This window comes from Benincasa hispida, chromosome 8 (genome assembly GCF_027475165.1).
Source record: "Benincasa hispida cultivar pf3 chromosome 8, pf3_genome.v1.1, whole genome shotgun sequence".
Lineage (NCBI taxonomy): Eukaryota > Viridiplantae > Streptophyta > Magnoliopsida > Cucurbitales > Cucurbitaceae > Benincasa > Benincasa hispida.
The window spans coordinates 54282047-54304336 of NC_143485.1; the positions used below are offsets into that span (position 1 = coordinate 54282047).

The window sequence follows — 22290 nt, forward strand, 5'->3', positions numbered from 1 at the left end:
TTTAAAAAATAATTGATAGATTAAGATTGTTAGATGATATAATATTAAATTTACATTAATCTATTAACTTAAGTTTTTAAGTCAATTGATGATTTAAGATGTTATCAGAGAGGTGATTTAGGGAGGCAATGTTATTTTCTCTCCAATTAACATTGATTTCCACTTGTTGGATATCTTCACCCATCGACTTTTAACAAAGATATATAAATATTTTTCTTTTAACACTATAGCCTATAGGGAAGTTTAAATCGGCCAAACTCAGTAGCTTAATAATAAATAAAGTTAAAAGATATATTTCATCGTATAATCTATATTATAATAGGTAGTTTAATCGTTATTAACGGACACAAGCACATAACAAGTTAGGTAGCTGCTTCCATGTGTGGACCAAACGTATCAAATAAAGGGCCACCAGAATAAGTACGAACTATTACATGTTTTACCATAAAATATCTTCTTTTTTTTTTTTTTCCCTCTTTTTAGTTTAGAGTAATATTGGAAAAATAATTGAAGAATAAATTTGTTGAATTATTTTTTAAGCTTAATATCCTCATACTACTTTACCCTTTATTTTGCCAGTATCAGTGTTGTTTGGACAGTTTAACTTCCTTTACGTAAAAAGGAAGAAATTAGAGAAATAATCATGATTAATTAATAATTAACGTTGCGCGGTATTAACTTGTGAAGAGGGTTAATTATACATTTTAGGAAGGCATATACTTTATAAAATTACATGTTTTAGTATAAAGAAGAATTAAAGGGGTGGGATGAGAAAATGTAATTAGAAAAGATTAAAAAGAATAGAAATCGATGGTGATCAGGAAGACACTTTAGAATTAGGTTAAATTATCAAAAAAAATACATTATGGAATTTTTTTTTTATCGTACCTCTAAATTACACTTTGAAAAATTTTATTTTTAACTCTCGAAGTTTGATATATTTTTTTTCTTCAAAATATCGCTGAAGGTTTTTGCCATTAGTTATGGGCGAAAATGTTTGTGTATGCTTATGTATTATGTATTGTTTTGATGAACAAATCTAAACACATGTGAGAGAAATAAATTTGGGAGTTAAGGTTAGTGAAAATTCTAAATGAAAGAACAAAAAGTTAGGACTTGAGATTGATAGGAGGAAGAAGAAAACTTGTAATGATGGCTCATATATGCGAGCCATGTACATGTATTTTTTTTCATGTATGTATTTAGATTTGTTCATATAAGTAGATACGAAGTTTTCATCTATAAATTTAACGGTCAAAAGTTTACAAGTATTACTTTGAAACAAAATCTAAGTTTGAACGTTAAAATGAAATTTTTCTAAGTCAAGAGTGTAATTGAAACCAACATCATAATTTAGAGATATTTTTTTATGAGGGTAATTATTTTAAATGACAAAGCTGTTGGAAATATTTTCAAATATAACAAAATGTCACTGTCTATCAATGATAAAAAGTGATAGACACTAATAGACATCTATTAATAATAAATACTGATAAGCACTGACAAATAATGATAGACATCTATTAGTATCACTGATAGATGTCAATGACACTATTAGATGTCTATTAGTGACTATCGATGTCGATCATTGATAGATATTGACATTTTATTATATTTGTAAATAAATTGGTTCATTTCCTGAATATAATCAATCTTTGGAGTATATAGGAATGATTTTAAATATAAAATATAGAAGAGAGGGGGAAATTCACATGATTCAAAAAGGGAGGAAAAAAATTAAAAAGAAACAATTATTTTAATTATTTGGCATATTCTCTCTCATTGGAATGGATCTAATTCTTTCTTTTTTTTTTTTTTTTTTGATTTCTTAATCATTATGAATTTATTGTTCCAATTGAATTTAAGTGATTAATGATGGTAGTAGGTAATTAAATAATTGCTTATATGAATGCACGTAAATTTTCGATGATTGACTATTTGATTTAATTAATTTGTGTATATTTGTAATATTTTAATTATCTCCTTAGACCTTTTAAATTCACATGTTAGTGAGTTGTCATGTAGGGATCTACCATACTCTACCATTAAGGTAGACTTTAAAGTACAAATCAGAGATGATAGAAAAAACCTGTTGACTCTTATAGGCCTTATCAAAAGATGGAAAAAGAAAAAAAAAATGATAAATTTAAAGGGTTGATTATTGAGTTCTTGATAACTAAGGATTTATGCCAAAAATACTGAGTCTCTAAACTAATTCATGTCGCAATCATTTTTATAGTAGGATTGACTCCGTTACATTTAATTTTTCAAAAGTAATATATAGGATATTAAATCACTTTCACATATAACTTTAGGTTTACAAAAACACTAACATAATTGCTTTAGATTTCCATTAATAAATTTGGAGTAAATATATTTTTAACAAATAAATTAATTGGGAATTTTAAAAGCCAATAAATAATCTGAGAGTGAAGGGAGCATGAAATCCGGTTGTTAAGGAATGGAAGTTACACCGGCGTAGGCCCCTGCCGGACGGGGACTTAACCACCTCGAACGTTATCAAAATTCAGCTCCCCAATTCTGACCAGGGAAGAGGAGTAGACCAATCAATACAGTAGCTAAGCACAAATGGTAATTTCGACATTTCCACTGTCATGGAAAATTTCCATATGGACTATCCTCTCCTCAAGGGGGTTTGAACACGTTGGAGATGCTTCAACCTAATCTCGCTTAGTATTACTATTTTCTTACGAAACTACCTCTTGTGATCAGCGTCACCAAAAAAATTTCGATCTTCCACTGACAGCAGTCAATATTGGTCTAAACATTTGCCCTGATACCAAAATTGTGTAGCCTAAGTGCTCTTAAGGAGTAATCCTCTAAAAATCAAGATTGTGAATATTTTATTAGAATCAAAAGTTATTGAATACAAGAGAAGAATCCTTTATCTATAGAGAACTAAATGTAAGATAGTATTCTAAGATGATAAATAAAAGGAAACTAAAAACTAATTATGAAACTAAAATGTAATTAATCAAAAATTAATGAAGATTAGTTTGAATTTACTAAATTATCCTAATCCTATTGCATCATTCTCTCAATCTGAATTGGTGCATCATGTGCAAAGAAAGCAATGAAAATATAGAGCGCCCCTTCATCCAATGTAGATTGGCCAAATTTGTTTGGAACAGGCAACAAAATCTTCCAGGAACAGTCTTAAATCCACTTACTGACATCATTTCTCTTTGTACTAGTCTATGTGGTATAAGTATGACATCAAAGAGAAACATTATTATCTTTAACACTACTATCGCGACTTGTTAGACAATCTGAATGGAAATAAACAATTGTAACTTTAATGAGAATTACGACAATAATCTGAGTATTTGGGTGACCATTTGCTCCATGGTTGGTTGTTGGCCTTATCGCTCTAATCTTTTTAAGGGTTACAACTCATTTTCTATTTCTCTCAATTTGGTTGCTTTTATGTATGAAGAAGTCTTGACTCAAATACCTCAGTTTTTTGTTTGTTTATAACTAACTTTGTGAATAGTCAGCTGGTATACTCTATATAATACCACTGATTTTAAATTCAAAACAAAAAGTTATCATCATTTTCCTTAGTTTTCTATAAACAACAAAATCTGTACGCAATCTTCATCAGTAAAAGACTTCAGATCTTCCCGTGGATGTAGGTAATCTTGTCGAACCATGTAAACACTATGTCTCCATCTTCTTTCCTTATCTTTCTTATTCATACGAGTGTTTTCTTTATTGCAAATTGCGCGCCATTCAATTATCTTTCAAATCGCATCGAGTAATTTGAATATCGAGTCAATCGTGCATCGATTCTTCGCTATCAAGTAGCTTCGAGTACATCGTTTTTACCTTCGAGTCGCACCGAGTATTATTCAAGAACCGTTGAGTATGATCGAGTATTAGTTCTATTCTCATCAAGTTCCATTGAGGATTTAACAGAGACTTGTCAGACGAAGAAGGGAATTCTCATCGAGGATTGAGTAGGAAGACGTCGAGCAACGAGTTCCGAGTATTGAGGATTTGGTAGAATATTTATAAGTTATTTCTTCATCTTTCCAGCATTGATCTTGAGTATTTGGGCCTTATGAAAAGTGGTCAGCCCAACAATTTGTGGTATCAAAGCTTTTAAATATCATCAAGGTCAACATTTTTGAAGCATCAAGACTCGATACTCGATCAGATTAGAAATGGCTGTTGCAAGGTATGAGGTTGAGAAGTTTGATGGGAAGGGTGATTTTAGCCTATGGAAGGCCAAAATCAAAGTCATTCTTGGACAACAGAGAGCATACAAGGCCCTTTTGGACCAATCAACTCTGCCATCCACTATATCAACACGAGAAAGAGAAGACATGGAGCTTACAGCATATGAAACTTTGGTTTTGAATCTCAGTGACAGTATTTTGAAGCAATTAACTGATTAAGACACGGCCTACAAGATGTGAGTCAAGCTGGAAGGTCTTTTTGCAACCAAGGATCTCCCTAACAAGATGTATCTAAGGGAGAAGTTCTTCACGTTCAAGATGGATTCTGCCAAGCCTCTTTCAGATAATTTGGATGAGTTCAAGAGGAAAGTCTCAGAGTTCAAGAGCCTTGGTGAGAAAATTAGCGACGAGAATGAGGCTTTTGTGCTATTAAACTTTTTACCCGAAGCCTATAAGGAGGTGAAGAATGTCTTGATGGTAGAGAATTAGTTACCACTAATGCCATCATTTCAGCATTAAGAACAAGAAAGTTAGAGATTCAGTCAGTCAAGAAGGAGCAACCTAGGAACAAGCATAACCAGTGTAAGGGGAATAAAAACCAATCAGGTGAAGAGCACAAACTTAAGACCAAGCTGAGATGCAACTACTGCAAGAAGAAAGGTTACTTGATGAGAGATTGCTAAACCAAGAAAAAGAGAAGAATCAGAAAGGAAAACAACCAAAAGCTTCAATGGTTAAAGGTTCACTTTTATTCTGATGCCTTAGCCTCCACCAGAAATCAAACCAACCAAATTAGTCCTCTTGGGAAACATGACTGGGTACTTGACTTCGATTGTACCTATCATATGACATCTTTCAGACTTTGGTTTAATACTTACAAGGAAGTAGATAGAGAATCTGTGTACATGGGAAACAATGAAGCCTGCAAGATCAAAGGGGTTGGTTCAGTATCCTTGAAGCTAAAGGATGGATCTATCAAGCTTCAAAGAAATGTGAGACATGTACCTTTGCTCATATCTCTAGGCATGTTGGACTCTATTGGGTGCGAATGCAGAGGAAAAGGTGGAGTTCTTGAGGTGATCAAGGATTCTAAGGTTGTTTTGGTTGGTGAGAAGGTCAATGACCTTTACATTGTGAGAGAAGTAGAGATGATGACAACTGTCTACACGGTTTCAACAGTAAACTTAACAGAGGCTGACTTGTGGCATAAAAGACTATCCCATATTCGTGAAAAAGGGATGCAAGCACTGTCCAAGCAAGGAATTCTATCCAAAGGTATCAGTGAGCACCTTTCCTTTTGTGAACACTGCATTTTAGGTAAAGCAACCAGGCAAAGTTTCACAAAATCTCAGCACACCATCAAAGGAACATTGAATTAGGTCCATTCTGACCTATGGGAACCATCTTCTACACCAAGCCTTAGTGGCACAAGGTATTTTCTGACCTTTATAGATGACTTTTCTAGGAAGAGTTGGATATACTTTCTTAAAACCAAGGACCAAGTTCTTGGGAAGTTTAAAGAATCGAAAACCATGATAGAAAATCAAACATTTAAAAGGTTAAAATACTTTAGAACCGATAATGGGTTTGAGTTTTGCAATGAACACTTTGATAAATTTTGTAGTGAGAATGGTATAACTAGGCATAGAACAATGAGGTATACACCTCGACAAAATGGGATTGCTGAGAGGTTAAATAGAACCATAATGGAAAGGGATAGGTGTTTTCTCTCTGATGCTATCTTAGGGGAAAATTATTGGGCAGAAGCTGTAGCTTATATAGTGTATACCTTGAATAAGTGCCCTCATACATCTTTAGAGTTGCTTACTTCTGAGGAAAAGTGGACTGATCATCCTTCTAATCTAGATAACCTCAAGGACTTTGGATGTGTAGGGTTTGTAAACCAAAATAAGGAAAAGTTAAAGGTCGGAGCAATCAAGTGCATGTTTGTAGGCTTACAGAGGGTGTCAATGGGTTAATGTGGCATCTGGTTGAGAGAAAGTTCATAATGAGCAGAGACGTCACCTTTATGGAAGAGGAGATGTTTATGCAAAAGGAGAAAAAGGTTGAGGATGAAGAAGAGTCATCCAACACAGGAATTGAGGTAGAGTTACCAACTGAGTAGCCAATTGAGTCTAACCAACGTAGTGACACAGGAGAAACTGAGGAAGATATAGGGGAACATAAGGAGACAACATGTGAGCAACCTGATTTAAGCTAGTATGTCTTAGCTAGGGATAGACAAAGGAGGAGAACTATCACATCTTCAGCTAGATATATTGAAATGAATTATATGAATCTGGTTTTAAATGTTGTGGTAGCCTCTACTAACCAAGAACCAACTACCTTTGAGGAAGCAACAAGTTATGCTAGTGCAAGGGATTGGATTGAAGTAATGAATGAGGAGATGCATTCACTAAAAGTGAATGACACGTGGTCTTTAATTCCTCTACCAAAGGGTTATAAACCTGTTGCCTCTAAATGGATTTTCAAACTTAAAGAAGGAGTATCCTGTGATCAAAAGCCTAGGTATGAAGCTAGATTGGTTACAAAGGGGTTACTCAAAGGGAAAGAATAAACTATTCTGAGATTTTCTCTTCTATTGTCAAACAGACTTCCATAAGACTTCTTCTATCCCTAGTTGCTCAAAATAATCTAGAATTATATCAACTAGATGTCAAAACTGCCTATCTTCATGAACATCTAAAGGAGATAATCTGTATGACGCAATCTAGAGGATTTGAAGTAAAAGGAAAAGAAAATCTCTTTTGCTTACTCAATAAGTCTATATATAGGTTAAAACAATCATCTAGGTATTGGTATAAGAGATTCAATGACTATATTTCTAGCATCAGGTTCAAAAGTAATTTATTTGACATATGTGTTTATGTAAATACAGGTTCTTACAAGGACAAAGTTTACCTACTCATATATATAGGTGACATGTTGTTGGCAGGTAGGTCCAAAGGAGATCTAACATATGTTAAAAATATCTTAAAAAGAGAGTTTGATATGAAGGACTTAGGAGAAGCAAGCAAGGTCCTAGGAATAGAAATTCAAAGGAACAAAGAGGAGTCTATTCTAATCAGTCCAATTATTGTGAGAAGATCCTTAAAATGTTCAACATGAATGATGCTAAACCTGTGAGCTTACCTATTGCTCAGCACTTTAAGCTTTCCTCAACTACCTAAGGATTCTGACCAAGAACATCAGAAACGGATGAATGTCATACCCTATAGTCAAGTAGTCAGAATCTTAATGTATTTAATGATTTCTACCCGACCTAATCTCTCATATTCAGCTAGCTTAGTTAATAGATATATGTCCAATCCTGGTAAGAGACACTGGGAGGCTACTAATGGATCCTAAGGTACCTGGTTTGGTCTAAACCTCAAAATTAGTCTACCAAAGGTCAGCTAAACTAAATCTAGAGCTTTATGGATATGTGAATGCTCACTATGCTAGTGATTTGGACAAAAGAAGGTCTTTAACAGGTTACTTTTTCCTTTTTGGTCCTAATCTAATAAGTTGGAAAGCATCACTACAGCCTATAGTAGCTTTATCTATAACGGAAGCTGAATATATGGCTTTAATAGAAGCAATCAAAGAGGTATTGTGGCTCAAAGGATTGTTGAAAGACTTTGGAATAGATCAAACAGTAGTGAAACTCTACTATGACAACTAAAGTACTATCCATTTGTCCCGAAATCCATAATTCCACACTAGAACTAAGCACATTGATATCAAGTATCATTTCATTAGAGATAAAATTGAGACAGGGGAGATATAAATTTTAAAGGTTCATACTTCAGACAATGCAGCTGACATGTTAACAAAACCTTTTTCAAAGCTTAAATTGTTTAAATGTTTAGAATAGATTGGCTTTGAGCTTCCAGACACAAAGTAGACAAACCGGTCAGAATCAGGAAAATCAGAAGACTGCAAGGCATTAGAGTTAAAGTGGAGAATTTGAACAAGCTTTGACTCAAATACTTCAGTTTTTTGTTTGTTTATAATTAACGTTGAAAATGGTTAGCTGGTATACTCTATAAATACCACTGATTTTAAATTCAAAACAGAGAGTTATCATCATTTTCCTAAGTTTTTTGTAAACAACAAAATCTATATGCAATCTTCATCAGTAAAAGAATTCAGATCTTCCCGTGGACGTAGGCAATCTTATCGAACCACGTAAATACCGTGTCTCCATCTTCTTGTCTTATCTTTCTTGTTCATATGAGTGTTTTCTTTACTACATATTACGCGCCATTCAATTATCTTTCAAATCGCATCGAGTAATATGAATATCGAGTCAATCATGCATCGATTCTTTGCTATCGAGTAGCTTTGAGTACATCGTTTTCAACTTCGAGTCGCACTAAGTATCGTTCAAGAACCGTCAAGTACGATCGAGTATTAGTTCTGTTGTCATCAAGTTCCATCAAGGATTTAATAGAGACTCGTCAGACAAAGAAGGGAATTCTCATCGAGGATCGAGTAGGAAGACGTCGAGCATCGAGTTTCAAGTATCGAGGATTTGGCAGAATATTTATGAGTCATTTCTTCATCTTTCCAGCGTTGATCTTGAGTATTTGGGCTTTGAGAAGAGTGGTCAGCCCATCAATGTAATTTTCAGCTTTTCTTTGGGCTTTCCTCTAGCCCTGATGCTTCTTTTGTACCTCAAATTTTATTATCTAATGATATGTGTATCAAAATATGATGAGGATGCTACGAATGTGTCAACTTAGTTAAGATATTCTGATACACCTACTAATCTACATTGTATCTTTATAAAAAAGCCAATAAATTTTATTGATCAAATATCAAATTAAGAAATACCTTAAATATCGTAACATCACGGTGAAAACACTCTATACATATATGAGAATAGTTGGATCTGAGATGACACATGCCCCTCATGGCCCCTTCTTTAATCCCCCTCTAATCTCTACATTACAAGTCATTGTTGAAGCAAAAGAACACTTGAACCCATGATGATGAAGGAAACATATCTTAAACAATAAAGCGTTTTAAAGCTTAGTAATTGTCTTTATCGCATAAGTTTTTTGTTCAATCGATAATTTAAGATGATATCAAAACAATTGAATCCAGAAAGAATTCGTGTTTAACCTGTGCAATGTTATCTTCTCTAATTAATGTTGAGTGAATTACGCAGCTTTATCGTGGTTGAGGAAATGGAAAAGGAAAGAAAGCGTTATACAAAATTAAGTTATGGGGGTGGGCTCTCTAGATTTTAATGGAAAAGCTGCGCAAAGGTGATGTTTTGTAGGTACGGCCGTCTGTGTTCTCATTCTGACCAAACCATTTTTCTATTAAAAATAAATTACAAGTTTAAAATTTCAAAAAGGTGTTTTTTTCTTCAAAGAAAGATATTTATAAATAAAAAGATTAGTAGATGCATGAAATATTTTATCTAAGTTGATATATTATTTACACTTTCATCGTATCTAGACTTGGAAGTAATTTTTGGCTTCCCTTTAGGTAAACTTTCAATGTTATTAAGATATTGGGGTTGAACTTTTAATTTAGTGTCTAATTAAATTTATAAACTTTAAATTGTATGTTGAATAACTATCTAAACTTTTAATTATGTTGTATATAATAAGTCTCTTGAATATTTTTTTTTCTATAAAATTAATTGAAAATTAAATAGATATAAAGTTGAAGTTTATGTCTAACAAAATTCTAAACTCTCAATTTTATGTTTAGTAGATACATGAATTTAAAAAATATATATCAAAATAGTCGATGACCTATTGGAGATACAAATTGAAAATTTTAGATCTTGTTTGGTAACAATTTAATTTCTTTTAAGTTTTCTATTTTTGAAATTTATGTTTGTTTCCTCTCATTTTTTGTTGTAGTTTTCATCTTTTTTTTTTTCCTTTTTTAAAATATAAATTTATAGTCAAATTTTAAAAACAAAACAAGTTTTTGAAAGTCACTTTTTTTTAATTTTCAAAATTTGGGCTTGGTTCTTTTAAGTAGAAAGCAGAAAATTATAATAAAACATAAAGACTTACATATTTGCGATTTAAACTCCATAAAATAACCAAACGATTATCTAAGAGCCTTGAGATTTATTGGACATGAAATTGAAAATAGGATTCTATTACATGGTTCTTAAAGTTTAGGAACTTCATGGACGTAACATAAAAAAATTGAAGAGGCGTTTGGGGCACTGAGTTGAGTTATAAAATCTGAAGTTAATATGTTAGAGTTAGTAAGTTTGTATTCGAAATGAAAAGTTATAAGATGAAATTCTTCGATAAATGTACAATATAGAAATATAGAGAAAGATGAAGTTACTCGACAAATGTGCAAACTTCACTATTGGAGTTGAGTTATTTGACACTCCATTGGATCGTTTTTAGAGTTCATGAATATAATAAACACAAAATTGAAAGTTAAAAAATTCATCTTTAAATTAAAAATTAAGACATTTATTAAGCAAATAGGCATAGACATGAAAATTAAAAAAATAAACATAAAAATTAAAAAGAAAAAAGAAAAAAACAAATGATCTGTCTCTTATTCTTGTGTGTTGTCTCTGCAGTCCTTATTTACTGTCACACTACAACTTCCACTCGTCTTCCCAACTGTTTCTCTCTGAAACCCTTTCATTTCTCTCTCTTAATTCTAACCATTTTTCACCATTACTCCTCACACCCACTTCTGAACCCTTTTTTTCCCTTCTTTATAAAACCCAACTTTTCAATCATCAAAATCTCTGACCCTCTTCTCTCTCTCTCTGCATTTTCCCCCATAACTCTAAGAGAAAAAGAAAAGGGCCCTAATTCTCTCTTCTATTCATCTCTTCACCATAATCAATCATCAGAAAATTTAAAAATCAAAAATCAAAAATCAAAGGTGGTAGTTTAAATGGAATCTTGAGTACTGAAACTCAGGGGAAAAGCGTTAGAACGTTTTAGTTTTCGTGTCTTGGTTTTTGTGTTTCTTAAAAACTCAAGTTGTCGGTGTCTGTTGTTTTGTCCCCAATCATCCTTCTCCACCTCCTTATGTTCTTTTTTTCAGTTGCTGTTATTTACTACGTTAACCTCTTTGTCTATTTTGGCCTTGTTTTCCTCATTCTGTTTCAAAACCTCTCCCTTAGCTTATTGTCAACGCCAACTATCTTTAATTGTCTTCCCAACTTCAAAGAAAGAGAGCAAAAAAGAGGGTTTTATTTAAGGGTTTCTTCAAGTGCTGATTATTTGTTGAAGCCTTTATTCACATTGCATGGCAACCAATACTAAGCTTCACTCTCTCACCTCCCATCTCAATTCAACAAGGTGAAGTTTCAATATCATTTTTCTACTAAATTATTTTCTTCTCGCAACATTCTTTATATGCATGTATATATATATATATATATATATATATTTTTGTGTGAAGATATTTGAGTTAAGTTCAGATTGGTTTGGTTTATCAAATTAAAATGAGTATTAAACTTTGGAAGAAAGTCATTTACTGCCCCCATCTTCACTCTTGCTTCCTTTTTTTTTTTTTTTTTTTAACTAAAAATGAGACTCTTACTTGATAACTAGTATGTGAGAAATATACAACCAAGCTAAAAAAAAAAAAAAAAAAAAGGTCAAAATGAATTTAGTTCGACAATAATAAGTATGATTTTTTTTTTCCTAAAAGGTTGAAGATTCGCTATCTTATATTGTGCAGTTATTGTACTTGAGAAAATTGCAAAAAAGCAAATATCTTTCAAACAATATGATAGGAATGGTATTAGAGGGAAATTAAGGATATATTAGTAATTAGCTAAATAGTTGGTAAAAGTTTGTTATAAATACAATAAGTAGGGAAGGAGGAAGAGGAGGTTTGAGAGTGATCTCAAGAGATACAGAAGATTAAAAACCTTAAATTATTTGGTTTATCTTATAATTTCGTCGGTAGTTATATCCCGATATATTTAGGTCCTATCACAATGAAAAGACCAACAAGGTTTGAATAAGATTTCACTGCTTGTTTTTTAAACGAAAAGCCTTCATCGATCCAATTTTCTTAATTTAATGTTCTATACTTTATTTAGCTAACTCATTGTGGATTGGGACAGAAATTTACCTGGAGAGGAAAATCAATTTTATATATATATAACAAGAAAATTCAAATCTTACAACTTTTTTGGGAGTGCATTAAATTTTACACTCTGCATGTTAAATATATTAATACCGTCATATAAATTTATTTTTCCTTAGAGTTCAGAATGTGCTGTATCAATATTAATGTGTAATTAATAAAAGTTCCCATATCATTAGTTTTGAGCCTTTAATTCCTCTCAGCAAAATTGAACTTTCCCTTGAATTTCATAATGGGTTTGTAGATTTTAGGAAGCTAAGAATACTGAGGAAGGAAGAGATGTTTGGAGGACATGGTTTTGAAGATCATCATGAGGATCTACTACTAGAGATGACACAGAAAAACTTTGAAGCTGAACTGGAAAAATTTGGAGAAGATGAGTTCGAGAGTAGATCGGTGACCGACGCCATGGAAGCTTCTTTGGGAGAGGAACATTGTGTTCTTAATCAGAGAAATAAGAGGAAGCGTTACCATCGCCATACTCAGCTTCAAATCCAGGAAATGGAAGCGTGAGTATCTTCTTCTTTCTTCTCTCTTTATTAATTAAGGCTTGCTGACAACTTTAGAATAATTAGAATAATTTTGTTTCGTTTTAGTTTGAGGGGTAGAATTCGAATCTTCAAATCTTTTACTTCGACGTATTTGCCAAATATTCTCAATTGATTAAAATCACTTTTGCTATTATTTTTAGTATAAATGGGAGTAAAAAAATTTGAATCACGGATTTCTTGGTCCTCAACCACTACAAATCCTACTTGAACTAAGCTCTCTTGGCCATCGTTAAGTATTATTGGTGCTTAATTAAGTTTAAAATTTTAGCTGTCTAAGAGAATGTTATGTATTAAAAATGTTTCAAAATTTTCTAAAATTTTAAATTTACTTTTAAAATTGAAAATTAAAAAAAAAAAATTAATTGGTCCATTTTAAAATTCGTGATCTATAAAACATAAAATAGATAATTTGGGCACGATTTGATAACACTTTAATTATTTTTAATAAAAAAATTAGGCTTATATTCTCTCAATTTTTTTTTTGAGAAAAGTTTAGGTGTTGCTTTGGTTACACCTATATTTGTGCAGCTTCCAAATAGTTGTCTAATAAAAATTTGTCATGTGATAAATATATTTTTAAAAATTAATTAAAATAAAATTGTGGATAAAAGATAGGGATGCATGGAGACCTCACCTCATTATTATTATTATTATCATCATCTTTGAGCTTTTCACCGTCCTTAAAAGAAATCTTTTTTGAAAAAAAAAAACAAAATTTCAATTTCTTATTACTATTTTCTTTATTTCAAATTTTTTCTTGGTTTAGTTTAAATAAAAAAAAATAAAAATAGTACAAAAAAATTAAGTAATATTTATAAACTTATTATTTAAAAAAAAATGGTTAGGAAATGATTTCTTATAAAACTTTTGATTTTTTCTCAAAAAGAAAGTCAAAGATCTATTATTATCCACGTGAAGTAAAAAGAAGAATGCTGTCACAATTATTATATAGATATTATTATTTTTAGATCACATTTATTGAACCATAATGAAAATTAACGTAATCGTAATAAAATTTTATTAATTGACCAATTGTAATGAATTTAGATCGCAAATGCAATAGAATTGATTTTGATTGCATTTACTTAAAATTATGAATTTTGTCAAATTTACTATTATCGCCACCTCTACCTCTATCTCTGAGAGTCGAGCAGTAATGGTAACAGTAAAAATGTCAAAATTGATAATTTTCAACTGTAACAATAACCTTAATGATAGCTGTAACAGTAAGTATAACAATAACGGTAACGATAAGACGTAATTTTCAAATGCGATTAGATTGAGTACTATTTATTCATTAATTAGATTTTGTCATTTCATAACCGATTTGAATGTGGGTCCATAACAAAAAGTAATAAAGTGGAGCTCACTTTTTTTTATTTCCATTGATCTATTACGTTTTTAGTGGGGTAAACGTAGCCTTAAATCAATATGAACATAACTCATTTAGATTCATATGATATCGACTAAAAGATTAGAGATTCGAATGAGTACGGGTAAATGTTATCCAACCATGTAAAATGTTTTTTTTTTTCATTTGTTTGTTTTAGGTAAATGTTTGTGTGTATGCACAATAGGTTTTATATGAGATTTAATTTAAAGATAGGGTGGGAACAATGGTTTCAGGTTCTTTAAGGAGTGTCCACATCCAGATGACAAGCAAAGAAAGCAGCTGAGCCATGAGTTAGGACTCGAACCCCTCCAAGTCAAGTTCTGGTTTCAAAACAAGCGCACCCAAATCAAGGTCTCATTCACTCATAACTCCTTTCATTACCAATTCATTCTAATCATCATTATTTTACTATTATCCAACCCCTTCTATCCTATTTTAAAAATATATATATTCTTATTCTTAAGATTTGGATTTAATTTCTATTTCATCACTAGATTTCAAAAGATGTAATATTACATTTTTAATCCTAAATTTTAAATTTAATTTATATTTGATTCATAAGTTTCAAAATGTTAACATTTTTATGTTTAACTTTTAAGTTTTGCTTAAATTTAGTCCTACAATTTCAAAAATACTGTTGACTTTGATTTTTTTTAATGAATACTCACTTTTAGTCTTTAGTATCATTTTTTATTAACTAATTTAAAATAATTAAAATACTTATGATTAAAAGTTGTTTTCAAATATAGGAAAACGAGCCTAACTTATTTACAAATATAGCAAAATGTCACTGTCTATCAGCGTCTATCCTCGTAGACAGACGCATTTTGCTACATTTGAAAATATTTCTAACAATTTTATCATTTAAAATAATTACCTTATGATTAAATTAATTTTCTTTAATTTCCTGAAATTAGTTTAAAATTTTCACAATATAATTATTTTAGATTAAATAATTGAAAGGTAATCCGAAATATAAAAGTTAGCATTAGTAAGAATTATGGGATAAAAATTATAAAATATTGAAAATGAGGAGCCAAATCGAAACTAAATTCAAAACTCAATAGACTATTTTGAAACTCATTTAAGTATTTGAATTTTTGGGATTTTTTAAAAATAGAAAAATAAAAGAAACTATTTACACAAAATAGTAAAATTTAATCAAGTCTATCATTGATACTATATGATAGACGCCCATAGAAATATATCCGTGTTCATCAGTATTTTTTTTGCTATTTAGATAAATAATTTGATATTTTTCTACCTATAAAAATTTCACTTGATTTTTTTTTCCTTCATATTTTCTCAGAAAAATGGATGAAAGTTGTTTTTTTTTAATGCAAATTGAAAATGGAATTTATTTCAGACGAACCTTATAATTAATAACACTGCAAATTAATATTTATTTTCCCCTGCACCGACAGTTCATTCTGTCTCTGCGTCTTATCCATTGTTATAAAAACACTTCCATAAACCCACCATTCCTTTCTCATCCTTCATCCTCGCAATTAATAAATTTTAATTCTATTTAGTTTCTGTATTCAATTTTTTATACAACTTTGTCCCATTGATATGATTTCGCTGGAAAAAAAAAAAAGAAGAAGCTCAGTACAAATAATTTCCTATCTGCTCCCAAATAAATAATTTCTTTCTCATCTAAAACGTGTATATATATATATATATATATATACCTACTTTTAAATATTATCTCCTTTTTTTTTTCCTTTTTTTTTTTAACTTGTTGAAACTCACCATGTGATGAACAACAATAAAAAGTTTTGTATGCCCTAGGAAAATATTTCCCTCCAAGTTTCACTAAACTATGATTTCTCATATACCTAAAAAAGGAGAAAATAATTGGTTGGTTTTCTAAGCTTCCAAATATTACAAGTTTACTCTAGAGGTTTGAATTTTTTGTTTCGATTCAATCCTAAGACTTCAAGATTTACACTCTTTAATCTCGACTTGTTTTACAAAATACTCACTTTTAATTTTTAGTGTTAATGTCTACTAATTAATTTAAAAGAGTTAAAAGAGTTAAAAGAGTTATAATTAATCAATTTTCACTCTTTTTTCTATTATTATAGAAATTAGTTTTTAAGTTTCACTTCATAATTTCTTTTAAATTAATTAATAGGCATTAAGGCCGAAGAAGAAAGTGAATATTTAAGGAAAAATCATTATTAAAAGTATAAATTTTGAATTTATAGACCAAATTGAGATAAAACTAAAACCTAAGGTTATAATTATAACGTTTTGAAATATATAGATGAAAAGAAAATTAAACACAAAACCTAGGGACCAAAAAGATGTTTTTCCTACTTTAGATCTAAATTAATTAACACAACATTACTTTTGAAGGTTGGATTGCACCTTAAGGCTACCTTTTGATTAATTAATGAATTCAAAATTTGAAGGTTGGATTGCACCACATAAATCATTAATTAATGATTAATTAATGATTTATGTGGAATTAATGAATGAATAAATTAAGCACTAATATTTGTAAAGTTTGAAAAAATACATGTAGGCTCAACAAGAACGGACTGAGAATGCAATATTGAAATCTCAAAACGAGAAACTAAGAGCAGAAAACATGAGGTACAAGGAAGCTCTAAGCAACACAAGTTGCCGAAATTGTGGAGGTCCTGCTGCTCTTGGAGAGATGTCCTTTGATGCCCAACATTTGAGAATTGACAATGCACATTTAAGAGATGAGGTAATTAATTATAATGAACTACATAAATCTCTGTATTGTTTACGTTTGTTTTGATTGTGGTTTTGTTAATGTAAAACTGTTACAGATAGAGAGATTAAACAGTAGTAGCAAATATGGTGGGAAGGCATGGGGTTCCCATTCTTCTCATATTGTTCCATGTGGAGGGCAGCTTGATCATCTTGGGGTTGGAAGATCATCATTAAATTTAAAGCCGGGCCAACAGTTGAAAGCAGATGATCATAATTTGTTAGGGGAAATGTATGGATCAGTGGGAGATCAGACGATGACGTTAAAATCATCTGTGACTACTGAAATTGATAAGCCAGTAATTGTTGAGCTTGCAGTTTCAGCCATGGAAGAAGTGTGTAAAATGGCTCAAGCAGGTGAGCCATTGTGGGTTACTGGTGAAAACTCCATGGAAATGCTGAATGAAGATGAGTACTTGAGGACTTATTCTACAAGAATTGGCCCTAGAATTGTGGGACTAAGCTTTGAAGCTTCAAGGCAAACTTCCATTCTTGCTTTTAATCATCTAAAACTTGTCCACATTCTCATGGACGTGGTGAGTTTCACTTAATTACCTTTTTACTCACCAGTTAAAAACTATTGTAGTAAGTTCAAATTATAAGTTTAAACTAATATTATATATTCTTATTGGACATAAAATTAATTTTTTTTTTTTTTAATATGGTGACATATTTCAGAATCAATGGTCAACCGTATTTTGCGAGATTGTTTCAAGAGCATCGACACTGGAAGTCTTATCATCTGGAGTTGGTAATGACTATAATGGAGCTCTACAAATCGTACGTTCTCACCTTTTCTTAAAAAGACCCTATTTTTTATAATTTAAAAATTAAACAGACACAAATTGGGAAGTTGATGCAAATTAGTTTAATGGGTAATAATAATGGTAAGTTGGTTGTGGTTTGTGTGAAGATGACGGCAGAGTTGCAAGTAGCTTCTCCTTTGGTTCCGACTCGAGAAATTTACTTCGTAAGATACTGTAAGCAGCAGGCAGACAGAAGTTGGGCTGTGGTCGATGTTTCACTCGATTATTTACGCCCCACTCCTACTTCAAGGACTCGAAGAAGACCATCTGGTTGCTTAATCCAAGAACTTCCCAATGGTTACTCAAAGGTATATTCTTCATTTTTTTTTTTAAATCTTTATTTTTCATCATTAATCTTATAAATACTATTTTTCTTTCTTGAATACTTTATTTTATTTTGTTATCTACTTTTTTAAGAGTTTTTTTCAAAATACAAAGCTATATTTTCACCCAAAAAGAAAGTTACTATAACTTATTTTTATATTTTTAGAAATTTGGTTCATAATTCAAACGTTTACTAACAAAAGGTTGACTATAATTGAGTATTTGGTTTTTAGTTGTCTAATTTTTATTTTTATGCTTGTTTCATCCTCTTTTCATTATTGTGATTTGTTCATTTAAGAAATATTTGCTTTCTTTGTAAAATTTAAAAACAGAAACAAAAAATTAGAGCTATTTTTGTTAGGATAATTGCGATGAATAGCATCTTTAGAAATCATAACCAAGTGTATAATAACATTTTTTTAAAAAAAATTACAAATATAACAAAGTCTATCAGACATCTATCACTAATTGACTATCTAAATATTGTTATATTTGTAATTTTTTTATACTATGTTATATCTACTAATATTTTGGGTCTAATTGTTATATTTGCAATGGTTTTTTTTTTTTTTTTAGTTTTTAAAACTCAACGTGATTTTTCAAAACGTAGATATTATTAACTTTCTAACTGTTCTAAGTGCAAGAAGGTCAATCTAAATATGTTGAAATCTTGTTTGATAACTATTGAGCAGTTGCAAATATAGTAATCAAACTTAAAGTATTACCAGATATAGTACAATGCAAAAAAAATTGTAGATATAGAAAAATTTAGATAATCTATCAATGATAAACCATAACATTGGTAGGAGGCTATCAGTGGTAGGTCATATCGTTGGTAGAAGTCTATCAACGATAGATCGTATAATTGATAGATTTTGCTATATTTGCATTTTTTTAAAAAAATGTTGCTATACACTTAGGGGTTGTGCCATTGTTTTGGAGACTAGAATGTAATGGGGATTACCGAAAATATGAGGGGTGTTGGAATGAGTGAGAAATCAAGGGTGGAACGGAAATGAGATTGTGAAGCGTGAAAACGGTACGAAAGAGGGTTTGATTGAAAACTTTGGAAATAGAATGAGTTTAGTATTATAAATTGGATACAAAATGCTCAATCTAAATATGGATTTTATATTACATTACATTACAAACTCATTCTATGATGGCCCCTAAACAATTCATTAGTTATTATTACTAAAAATGATATTTATTGCAATTACCTAGTTTTTAATTTAATTTTACTTCATTATTTCTATTTATAAGATTCAATTGTTTTGTTGTCTATCTTTATATGGGCTGTTTTTTTTTTTAAAAAAAAAAAAAAACAGGTTTTGAAAGTTTCTTTAAGTTGCTTTTTGTTTTTTTTTTTTTTTAATCTAGCTACGAATTCCAATTATGGAAACCATTAGAAGAATTATGAAAAAAGCAAATCATATTTTCAAAAATCAAACGGATCTTAATCAATCTTCAAAAGCGAAACATTAAGGCGTTGTTTGTTAATTAATTTGTTTTTTGTTTTTTTATCTTACGATAATTGAATTTTTAGCCAAATTTTAAAAGAAAAATAAATTTTAAAAAATAATTTTTTTTTTCTAAATTTTGGCTTGGATTGGTTTTTTTTTTTTCTGCAAAGGTATTGTAACTAAAATATGGGGCGAAGGAATTGAACCTCAGAACTCGAAGTCGATAGTATAAACATTATGCCAGTGGAGCTACGATTTTATTGGTTTGGCTTGGTTTTTTTAAATCATTAGTAAAAAGTAGATAATTAAGAAAAAAAAAATTGGAGATGACAGTATAGACTTAATTTTGAAAAAAAAAAAATCAAATGATTACTAAACGGAGTCTAAATAGCTACCAAATACACATCAATTTCTAAGTGTAATTACAAAAATATTAAAATGAGATGATTTGATTATAGGTGACATGGGTGGAACATGTAGAAGTGGATGATCGAGCAGTACACAATTTGTACAAACGAGTGGTGACATGTGGTCTTGCCTTCGGCGCGAAACGATGGATGGCTACTCTCGATCGACAATGCCAACGCCTAACCAACTCCTCATCTACCAATATTCCTGCACTAGACATATGCGGTAAATTAAAAAAAAAAAAAAAAAATTTAATCAACACATTTTTTGTTTCAATTTTCTAAATTAGGGAATTAAAATTAGTAATATAATGATTGAATTTTGCAATAATTTTGTGAAGTGGTAACAGGGCAAGAGGGGAGGAAGAGCGTAATGAAGTTAGCAGAGAGAATGGTGAGGAGTTTCTGCAGTGGCGTTGGGGCTGCTACTGCACAAAACTGGACCACATTATCCACCATTGATTCCGACGATGTTCGTGTCATGGCGAGAAAGAGCCTCGACGATCCAGGTCGACCTCCTGGAATTGTTCTCAATGCAGCAACTTCTTTCTGGATTCCAATTCTCCCTAATAGGGTTTTCCATTTCCTCCGAGACGAAAACACCCGCAATCAGGTTTTTAATTTCAGGTCCTTGTTTGATAACTATATTGTTTTCGAAATTTTACTTAGAATTTAAACGTGAAATTTACAGCAAAGAGATGAATTTGTGAGCTCAATGACGAAATATTTGTTTTGGCAGTGGGATATACTTTCAAACGGTGGGTTAGTTCAAGAAATGGCTCGAATTGGCAACGATCGAAACCCAGGAAACTGTGTGTCATTACTTCGTGTTCATGTAAGTGCTTGTTATTCAACATTTTCCCCTCCTCCTCCTCAAACTCACACAATTAATTTCACATTAAATTCACAGAGTGCAAATTCAAGTCAAAGCAACATGTTGATACTACAAGAGAGCCGCAGCGACGACATCACCGGTTCCTACATAATCTACGCCCCAGTCGACACCGTCGCCATGAACGTGGTTTTAAGCGGCGGTGACCCTGATTACGTGGCTCTCTTGCCATCTGGATTCGCCATTCTCCCTGATGGGCCGCCCATTGGGCCTGATGGGCCTCCAGCAATTCTCGAATTCGGGTCCGGTGGTTCCTTGTTGACCGTTGCTTTTCAGATATTAGTGGACTCGGTTCCAACTGCCAAATTATCTCTTGGGTCGGTGGCGACGGTGAACAGCCTCATCAAGTGCACGGTGGAGCGGATTAGAGCTGCACTCATGTGTGACCAACCCATGAATTAATTATATTTTTCATAGACACTATTTTATGTTTTTCCTTTTTTCTTTAATTAATTTCAAAAGAGTGAGCTATATAAAGAAATTAAACAGAGTAGAAGGGAGGAAGAGGAGTCAAAAACGAACCTTGTGTTATCCTACGCCTTGTGAATTGGTGGGTGTTGTTTTGTTTGTCTGAAATGACTAACCAAACCAAATGCACCAAAATTCACATTACTTGCAAGGCTTGTAATGGTAATGGGTTCGGACATTGACTTCTCATATGCCAAATTTTTAGTAATAAATTCAAGTATGGTCATCATTAATTTTCAGGACCTCTCTCTCTCTATATATATATTTAATATATGGAGTGAGGAATCAAAACTAGATTTCAAAATAGTTCAAATTTATGTCATTCGAATTACGCCAGGTGTTTCATAAAATTTTGTTAATTTAATTTATTGCTTTAAGATGATGTATGTTTTCGCTAGTTAATGGCCAATTATGAACGTAATTTAATTGAAAGTCTTTCCTTTCCTAGGGTTATCGAAACTAGATACCTTATGAGAAAAAAATATTAATTGTATTTGACTTATTCAATGATTACATGTTTGCTATTTGCATTCAATTAATTAAATTTGTTGACCCGTATGGTGAAATCGAAATCCCACTAAGACAGTTTCTCGTTGAATTTTCTCCCTCGCATATTTAGATGATTTTAACTCAGTTAGACGTATGGTTCTTCTGTCTCTAAATAAATGGAATGCTAGTATATTTGCGGTACTTAATTAAATAAAGGGTTTGATTACATAAATAATAATTAGACCTAAAATAATACAAATGTAGCTATTATTAATTCTTATCATTGATAGTTGCTATCAGTGATAGCTTTCAATTTAAGAAATATTAATGCAACCTTAAAATAGTAACACTTGAAATATTACCTTTCAATTTGCTATCAATTTTCAATGGCTATCATTGATATACTTTGATCGATAATTTTTCAATTTGCTATCAATT

At 31.2% G+C, this 22290-nt stretch overlaps 1 protein-coding gene across 3 annotated transcripts; it reads left to right on the forward strand.

The window, feature by feature from the left end:
• The first annotated feature begins 10899 nt into the window (after window positions 1-10899).
• Window positions 10900-21690, forward strand: LOC120082847 (homeobox-leucine zipper protein PROTODERMAL FACTOR 2-like). Of its 3 annotated transcripts, none has more exons than XM_039038185.2 (11): window positions 10900-11515; window positions 12566-12823; window positions 14492-14609; window positions 16789-16977; window positions 17063-17539; window positions 17682-17783; window positions 17917-18117; window positions 20055-20229; window positions 20354-20616; window positions 20743-20838; window positions 20914-21690. In XM_039038185.2, exons 1-11 carry the CDS (start codon window positions 11463-11465, stop codon window positions 21295-21297), a joined length of 2316 nt encoding a protein of 771 aa, XP_038894113.2. In that variant the 5' UTR covers window positions 10900-11462; the 3' UTR covers window positions 21298-21690. The 3 variants fall into 3 exon arrangements, with proteins under 3 accessions (XP_038894113.2, XP_038894112.2, XP_038894114.2); XM_039038184.2 differs by having other exon boundaries at window positions 10902-11515; window positions 20345-20616; window positions 20914-21687; XM_039038186.2 differs by having other exon boundaries at window positions 10903-11515; window positions 12559-12823; window positions 20345-20616; window positions 20914-21686.
• Window positions 21691-22290: the final 600 nt, after the last annotated feature.